Source organism: Geospiza fortis, unplaced genomic scaffold (genome assembly GCF_000277835.1).
Source record: "Geospiza fortis unplaced genomic scaffold, GeoFor_1.0 scaffold98, whole genome shotgun sequence".
NCBI lineage: Eukaryota > Metazoa > Chordata > Aves > Passeriformes > Thraupidae > Geospiza > Geospiza fortis.
Window position 1 is genome coordinate 4,630,212 of NW_005054306.1, and position 9,397 is coordinate 4,639,608.

At 38.8% G+C, this 9,397-nt stretch overlaps 1 protein-coding gene across 1 annotated transcript in view; it reads right to left on the reverse strand.

Annotated features, from left to right (window-relative positions):
- The window catches only part of LAMA4 (laminin subunit alpha 4), a 98,778-nt gene that overhangs the window by 20,876 nt on the left and 68,505 nt on the right, over positions 1-9,397 (reverse strand). The window contains 5 exon segments of the mRNA XM_031066639.1: positions 2,143-2,285; positions 3,306-3,437; positions 5,668-5,839; positions 7,022-7,155; positions 9,236-9,397. Coding sequence (XP_030922499.1) covers positions 2,143-2,285; positions 3,306-3,437; positions 5,668-5,839; positions 7,022-7,155; positions 9,236-9,397 — 743 coding nt within the window.

Here is a 9,397-nt window from a genome sequence, read left to right on the forward strand (position 1 = left end):
TCACCAGGAAGGCAAAACCAGCAGGAAGGCTTCTGTCATCCTTACTGGGATTTGGACCAAATTGTGGGGTATCAATTAACCACTATAATCTTTACTCTGATTGACCCTGAGGCTGGCTGTATATAACAAATATGCCCTTCTGTTAAATGCCACAACATTTTCTATAAACAAGCTATAGAAGAAAGGTGTCTGAGTTAATTTCTTAACTCACTTAAGAATTAAGTTCCCAGTGCTCCTACCTACTCTTAGCTTTCTGCTTTATGCAGTGACTGAGGTAGGAGCAAAATAACATGGTGTACTTCCAGATGCATTTATTTGGAGAAAAATGGCAATTGACAGAGAAAAGTGCTGCTTTAGAATATTAGACTACTACAAGACTAGAGCTAGTTTCCCCATGCTGCTGCTGCCCTGGAAAGTCATTTAAGTGTGAGTCTGTCTGCAAAGAGGAAGCATAAATATCCATAGTAGATAGTAGTACATCATCAGTAGGATACTAACTTATGCTCCTGATAAAAATAGAATGATGCCACTATGTTTGGCCCATGCTTTTTCCTGTCTACTCTTGTAAAGAGAATGAAAGCTGAGTATAATATCAGAGACAAAGTTGCACCTCTGCTTAAATAATTTCTGTATATATTTTTAACATTGATAGTTTTTTTACAATGCCTATGGTATTTTTTTATCTGATACTGCCTATTAATTGAGATGCTATTTTTCCTGCTTTGATAGTACCTTCCAGGTGTTTTTCAGAATAACCACAATCTGCTCAGAAAACTGCAGGCATAATTTATGTGGTTCATCTTTTGTCCTATATTTGTGAATGAGTATCATCTGCCATTGAGCTGCTCAATTGCCTAGATTTCTAGGTCCTTCTGGGCTTTTTCCATGTTCTTTAGCCTTGATTAACGAGAGTAATTTTCACCATCCTTCTGAACTTTCTTTCTAGATCATTAATGTATTTAATACCAGCCCTGAGAGAGATCCTTTGAGCATGTGCTGTAGACTTTTTATACTGTGAAAATTGAAAAGTTACTACTATGTCCTAGTTTCTCTTCCCCAGCTGCTTTCTAATCCACTGCAGCACTTTCTGTTGCCACTCCACTAGCTATCTTAATAGCCCCTTATGAAAGACCTTTGTAAAGAACTATTTGAAAGGACAGTTAAGTTATACTGTTTCTCCCTTGCCCACCCCTTTGCCTGCATGCTCAAATAATTACATGAGATTAAAAGGCATAATGTTTCTTTACATGAAGTTTGTCACTGTCTTAAAAGCTTAAAGATTAAGCACGTTGTATCTCAGATGTTATTTTTCCAGTCAGCAGTTAATTCTGACAACAAAATAAAGAATAAAATTTCACAAGATTTACCACTAAGTCCCAGAAGCTGTTGCTCAACATTTGCCTTTTTTTTCTTTCTTTTTTTTTTTTTTTTAACATGGAGGGTATTCCCGTTAGCAGTTATGACACTTGAAACTGCAGCTGGAGCCCTTTTGAAAATTCTGGCCTTGCTCTCTGACCCTGGGAATGAATACTGCCTATCAGAAGAAAATACTCCAAGTAGCCAGTCTGCTCTCAAGGCGTGACCTTGGGGTCCAGCAGATTCCTGTGGCAGGAAATGAGAGTTACACAGTCTACTGAGATTAAACTGCATTTCTGTCAAATGGTACAAGAGGAAAATGAGACCTTTTCTTCCCACGCCTACACAGAGCCAGCCAACTTAGATCCAAAGAGAACCTGAGACAAATCAGAACTGAAATGCTTAGTGGGAAAAAGATCATATTTAGATTGAAAATGTGATTGGTAGAGGGTCTTGGTCACTTTTTGCTGAGCAAGGAGCAATACCAATTTTATATGTTAACATGTTCTTTGAAAATGGCTTTTTGTTTGAAGAACACAATTGTTTCTGTTACCTTTACTAAAACAGGGCCAGTGTCAGTAAAATTTAACTGTGCTGGATCAAGCCTAGTCTTGAGTACTTAAGAGTTCTGAGACACACTTCGAAGGGGTGTCTGAAGGGTTGTTTTATATAAGGTGGATACCAAAGAAATTGTTTCATTGTTACTCCTTAGGGACAGGGCATACTACTTAACGTACATGTGGTGATTAATTGAAAATACTGATTGGATCCCATTTGTAAACCAACCTGGAGTGCAAGATCTCAGCAGGTGCTCCTCCAATGTAAATGTCTGTGAATGGCATTGCTGTTCTTTCATTGTCCACACTTTTTATGTGTCTTCTGTCTACTACCAAGATCATCTTCTTGGAGTTGTGATATATAATAGAAATCTGAAAAGAAAAGCATGTGCTCAAAAATGTAATCTTTTATAAGCTGTTATGGTGATCTTGCAAAATTGATTGCATCCTTATACCTTCTGTTTCAAAGTTCCTCCCATTTAACAGAGAATTTGTTTGTAAATTGGGAGAGGCTGACAATGATTACTAGTAGGAAGTTTGTTTTGATGTTACTATTTTTCTGATGGCTGAATCCTCAGGATATTTCAATTAAGAATAAAGAAAATGTATCAAATTCTACACTGGGGCAAAGAGATAAGCTCTGTAAACTTCAGAATGCTTTCTTGATTTACCCAAAAGTTAAGGCATATTTTTAAAAAGAGTTATTTCATTGTCAAAGCATAAAAAATTAAATTGTTCTTTGCTTAAACATGAACAGCTCTATAGCTGTTGTTTTGGTCACGAATCAGACTGTGAATTGACATCAACTAAAAGGCAGGAGAAGCAACACACTGTGGAGGGGATTTACTACTGTCACAATTATATTGGCTTACAGCAAATTCCCTGAAACTAAATGCAAGTAGATATTTTACATCTGCCAAAGTCCCTAAAATACTGTGCATATATAAAAGGTTGCTACAAATCAACTCTATTCAAATGAAATAGGAAATGCCACAATTCTTGTAATGCAAAGCACAACAACTAAGGCGGTCGACTTAACATAATGACTTGATTTTACTTGAGGAAAGCTTTATATTTGATATAGAGGACTGTCCTTGATATAATTTCATATGGAATTAATAAAACTTTCTCCCATGTGAATGGTCCTGTCCTTGGTTAGTAATACACACAATCTGTCTACAAGCACTGATTTGTGAGGAGGCAGGGACAGCCTTCCCTTTCCTCTACTTGGTAGTGGTGGGACTTGCATGCGCTCTGCTCTTCCGCTTGTTCTACCGTATCACTGCCTGCCCCTCATCCTTTGGCACCTTTCATGGCCATTGGAGCAATTAGTTCTGCTTGGACCCTCTGGGACAGTTGGTCAAACACCTGTGCTAGTAACCACATCTGTACCTCATGAAACTTAGCATCGTTAATCCTAGCCTTCCTCATGGAGTCCTCGAGAAGCACAGGACCACTGCTGAAACCAAAGTCATAGCGGAGGTACAAGAAACCATTCTGCATCTCTAGGCTGAAGAACATGCTCTGTGTAAAACAAAACAGCAGTCAGAAAAGGACTATGTGGCAGCAATTAAAAAAAGTTTATAAACACAGTTATAAGATTGACATTGCAAAAAGAATGCTGGGAAATAAATTTTTATTTGCAGAAGTGTAACACATTTTATATATTTTTATATTTGTAATATATGTTTGTATATGCATGTGCACATATAATTGTTTTATAAGTGTTGCTTTTTGGAAGACTTGGAACTGTTTCCTTATAGAAATGGTATTTGGTAGCACAGTGTTGTCATTATTCTCTACCAGCAAGGTATTACTGATGTAAACACACTTATTCACTTTTGAAATAATACCACATGCCCTAAATGAAAGATATTATACTGGTGAAAGCAATGTTGTGCTCAAATGGCTGTGTCTGCATTAGCAAGTTCTATCACAATGTCTATAATTGCTCAGGATTTTGTCTTTTCATAGGCCTGATCAGCACTGATGTATTTACTGAAATGATAGCAATAGCTAGAGTGTACTTACTGTGTATTTGGTTTCTAGAATTCCTGACTGTTCCTACTTTATGATTCAGTTTCTGTTCTGTGGCTGGGTGACCTAAATCTTATAAACAGGGGCTGTACTTGAGAAAATCTTTAGGGAGTACTTGAAATGAAGATCTGCACCCTAGAATTAGTCTTGTTCCAAAACTAAACATAAAGAAACAGAAACAAAATTTACAGAAAATGTGAATCTGGGTTAATGCTTTCAATGTTTTGTCTTCTCTCCTAGTGTTCATAGCTAATGGAAACATGGGAAAAATAATTCTCAATTCACTACTGCAGGCTAAGAACTGCTGTCTTTGACATAAATGAGTCCACCTTCAGAAGTCACTACTTAAAGAAGTAAGAGTAGGTTTTAATGTAGCACTTTTAAATGAAACTGCAGCTTGGGTTTGTTCTGAACAGCATAAACTTGAAAATGAAACAAGGATTACATTAAGAATATTTATGAGCTGTCTTTGCAGAATTGGATAATGGACCACCTTACACAGATTTTCTAAAAGTGCTGGTGAGCAGGCAAGGTCTCCCACAGCTGATATCTCACTTTACTGCAGTTTCCACTAATGAATACAAAATGCATACATCTCCAAGAAATGTCTAGGTGCTTTTGCTTTGAAGAAAAATGAGTGCTCTGCAATAAGTGCTCTGCAACTTTTAACAGCAGCTGCTTAGTCAAAACTGTGCTGGCAATTTATATACAAACACAAACGGGATGTGGGGCTGCTAGGAAAGTGTCGAGAGCCGTTTATTTCTCAGCATCAGCCTCATACATGATTTTTTACATGCAAGATGCGAGCAGCTCGCAATCTAGGCAGCAAGCCAAAGAACAACCTAAAACCCTCTAACTTTATAAATTCCCACAAAAACCTCCTAAGAACGAAGGTTAGTGGTAGCATGCTATGCTGCAGAGCAAATTGCTTCCCACAACCCTCCTCTGGAAGTTACTCTAAAGGAGAGAGTAGCTCTTCTAAGAGTGAAATTTTTTTTTCTAAATGCTTAAAGCAATGTTACATGTAGGTGTCTACACAAGTGTCTGTCTGTGGATTGCATCTGCATAGAAAAATGTTTTCTGTGGCTTTTCTAGGTTGCAATCCTGAGCTTGATGTGGAAATGCCCAAAGACCAAAAAAAGAAAAATCCATGTTTGTCTTCAGAAGATATTTTCATGTCCTCAAACTCTTACAGAGATTGCATCACTCTCACACTTCAGAAAAGCTCCTGACATTTGGATCAAGCCTTTTTATTTGGACTGCTTTCTATTTTCAGTAACTTAAATATTTAACTCTAGTACACCCTGAGGCACAGTTATAAAGTGGCAGCTACCACGAAGTGGCTGCTTTTTGGGAGTTACTTCACAGAACTTTCCTATAGCTTTGATTGAGCATTCACATTTAAATAAAAGCACAACAACTGGGCTTAACTGGAGTCTGTCTTAAAGTATCATCACGAGGATATGACCACTTTAAAGTCCTGACTGTCTCTGGATAAAAGCAGAGTCTAACTCAGGGTCTTGGCTTCCTGAGGCCTTTGCAGAGCAAGTTCCAGTTCCCTCCTAATGTATACATGCACCAGACAAACACAAAGTATTTCCTCTTCCCAGAAGTGAAATGTGAGGACATAAACATTTTGGGTTTTCCAAGGTATTCTAGGTGCTGGGGAACTTGTGGTGCCAATGGATAAAGGGTACTAGCAGCACCTGGTACTCACCCCATTAATCATCAGCAGGATCAATCCATTGTCTGTAGGCGTTCGAACTTCAATGTCAAATCGAGTCACCTGGCTGAATTTTCCCCTTCTCTCAATGTTTCTGGCCAAGGCATAGCCAGAGCCATCAAAGAAATAACTCACAGCCCGGCTCTGAGTGAAAGCCAACTTATCTCTATGGAAAAAACAAGCAGGGAAGGATTAATTGGCATGTACCCATTTTAATTTAGGGGAACTTAAATGCCTTTACATACTTCATTGAAATAATTGTTCTGAACTTCAGCTTCTGCCTGGCAATGGTGAGACTGTTGACTTCCTTGCAAATTTTTTCTGGGAATCTTTTTTCCTGAGAAATAATGTGTAGCTTTGAAGGTGCATCTAACTCCATCATTATATCGTGCTTTTATCCTGTGCTATACGTAGAGGACAGGAAAATTCTTTGCTCATCCTTGTAAAGTGATAGGCCCACAGCACTTCCTCTTTATAAGGATGCACAGATATGTCTATTAAGAGCTTTCCCAGTTTGTGCAGAAATCCATTTGAATTCTCCAAGAACTTTAGTTGACTCTGGTACGCTCTGTTCTGGAGAGCAGCAGCTTGCACTCCCTGTGGGAATGGTGTGGGAAGCTCATTTTCTCTATCCCAACACTTCCTGCATTTCTTCCCAGTGCATGCTGCAAATTACTCGCTTTTTCTTTCCAGAGAGAGGTTCTGCTGTTGCTGCCTGTAGTGTGAGCAAAATGCCTGCTGTGTCTGCGCTAAACGAATGCTGCAGCTGATGTTCACTTCTACTTTAGGAGCTGCATTTCCCAGTTTGTGAAAGCCTTAGGAATATCTAAGGAATATCTGTGGTGGCTTTAATTGTATGGCTGGAGGAAAGTTTTGTATAAGCTTTCCTAGCTGAGGGTGGGACTACGCTCAAGGTTATCTGGCCTAGTAGACCTGACTGAGTGTGACTGCATCACTTGGAGCAATGTGATTTGAGTCAGGAGAAGCTCTGTCCTAGGCGAGCACTGGGGTAAGGAAAGAGCCTGGAACAAGCCCCAGCTAACGTGGCAGTTTGCTTTATGAAGACGTGAACAAGATTGTGAGATAGCTAGTGGAGACAGCAGGAAAATCATAGAATATCTCATGCTAAAAGGGACTCATAAGGACTCCAACTTCCATATGTACGTATATTTATATATATATTTATAAATTAAACTTGTCGCTGCAATTAGGAGCTAAGAGCCACCAACTTCCTTCCGGGACAACTCAATACCACCTTCACTTTTTAAATCTGAAGCAGGAACGAGCCATCAGGACCGGCGCTTGAAGGAAGCGGGAGCGGCAGAGTGAGGACAGGACTGTCCCCTACCTGGCACAAGGTGGCGATGTGGTGGTGTCGATGTTGTAGACGTGCTTGAAGTTGTACAAGCTGATCACATCGTCGTTCAGGGTAGCCAGCTCCAGGCAGCCGATGAAGCCGGGTAGGTTTAGGCTAGGAGGGAGCTGTGCAGAGGACAAGGAAGAGTTAAAAGGAGAAAGGCGGCCCTCTTTAGTTGGGTGGTGTGAGAGCATTGGTGCCTGGGATCAGTTTTGTCCCTGTGCAATTCGTATTTTCAAAAGAAAAGGCTGATACTGATGAGAATAGTCTTCACAGTCCTTACCATGATATGGCCTTTGGGCTGTAAGTGAAAAGGGAGCACATAAATGGTCTCACAGTGAGAGAATTAGGCTGGGTAAGGCAACTGCAAACAAAAACTTCTTTTGCAGTTTTGAGGAGAGCATTCTTGGTAACAGGGAAAAAGGCTAAGGTTTGACTAATAACAGAGCTTACTTAATGTCTTTGAGTAACTCAGTGGATATTTCATATCTAATGCATAGATGTCCTTCACTGTCAGAAAAATAACTCCATACTATAATTAAAGAGAGAAATGAGAGAGCTCTTTAAACCCAGGAGACAGGGATTCAAAATCTGTGCCAGTGGGTAATCGTCAGTAGGTATTATTTTGAACAGCTAGCAGGATGTAGAGACTACTTCTTTTAACAAAGGTCACTGCAAATGGAATTTAAACAGCCACATTGGTCAGGGGAAAAATATAAAAGAATAAAGCTAACAGACCTAGACCATTCTTTTTTATTAAAATATTTTGCCTTGTGGAACAGGTGTGATAATAATAACACCTCTGTACTTCAGAATTTGATCACTGTGAGTAGCTTTTCTTCATCTTCTCATTATTTCCATTTTGTTATGATACAATAGTAATGGTAATACAGCAATACAGAATATAAGTAGCTGTAAAAGAAAATTACATTCTTATCTTCAGCACAGATACATTTGGTAAATGATCATGTTTTCTTTTTTCCTTTGTTTTTTCTAGTCTTTGAAATTATGTTAACCATGAGAGTTCTAGTGGTTAAGTGGTGCATTTCATATTTGCAAAGTATGTAAGAGGAAAGCAAAAAGCTTTAACAAATCAGACTCTATGTTAATAAATAAAAGTGTGGGGTGTCCTTTTCTAAGGGGGAGGGACCCATATACCTATCAAATAATACCACAAATCCTTTTCTTCCTATTTCCGCTTCACCCTCCTCTTTTCTTTCGCCTCTGCTATGCTCTGAAACAAACTTGGAGGGTTCATTGGCTGGATGACTTTTTGTATGTGCATGTGTGTATGAAACTGTTATTCAGTCTTCAGTCCTATTCCCAGGCAGTTTGCACCCAGGCCTCAATAATCCAAAATTCCTGCCATGGCATGTATCTAGTAGTCGTAACAATGCCAAGCTCAGGAATGCATAAGTGTATTGAGATACTCTTTCTTTGTTTTTATGTTTTTAGGAGAGCTGCTTGTGGATCAGTATTTGGATCTTTTTAGAACCCACTACAGTTAGCTTAAAGAATTTAGGATTCTCCAAAGTCTTTCTAGGTGTATTTTTATTCAGCCATGCAATTTTCAGAGCCAAGATCATTCATAGCAATTTTTAAATTCAAAAAGAGGAACCAGTATGTTCACAGAAGCAGGTAAGTGAGGTGCTAATTTGTGCTGGCTATTAGGAACTAGACTGATGCTACTGTCTCACACAGGTCTTCAGACATATTTTGCACAGGCAACTTTTCATGCTGTTATAAGTCTGGATTTAAATAAGTGGTAATTTAAATTCAAACAAATGACTATTTTGCTCCTTTCCCACAAGATCCTAATATTAGCAATACATTTTTGTGACAGTTGTAAGAGAGAAATTCTAAGTACCAAGAACTCATTAGCATTGAAAAATAGTGGTAGCCTGCAAGTTAGGTTGGACTAATAGGCCTTTGTTTATGCATGCTATTTAACAGCTAGCAAGCCTTCCTTTTAGTACTTTCCAGGAAACCTGAACAGCAGCTCACAGACATCTGTTCATCATACTTGTATGACAAAATATGCTAGGCAAAACTTGTTCACCGTGGCTAAAAGATGGAGTTCTAAGATGACAAATGACTAAATAAGGGCTTTTTTTTTTAAATCTACGATTTCTATATTTAAATGGAAGTCCAGCAAGGTTAGTTTGCACTATTTAATTTTGAATACAGAATATTTATCTGACCAACCTTGAAGCCTGGAGGCACTCCACCAACATAGAAAACAGCATTTTCAGGTTCCAAATCAAGAAGGGAGCCAGGACCAAGAGCCTCTCCCTTTTTGATGAATTTTTCTTCAGCTGTGCTGCTAAGACTGGGCACAGCTCAAAACATTTTGCCATGTCTTCCGAT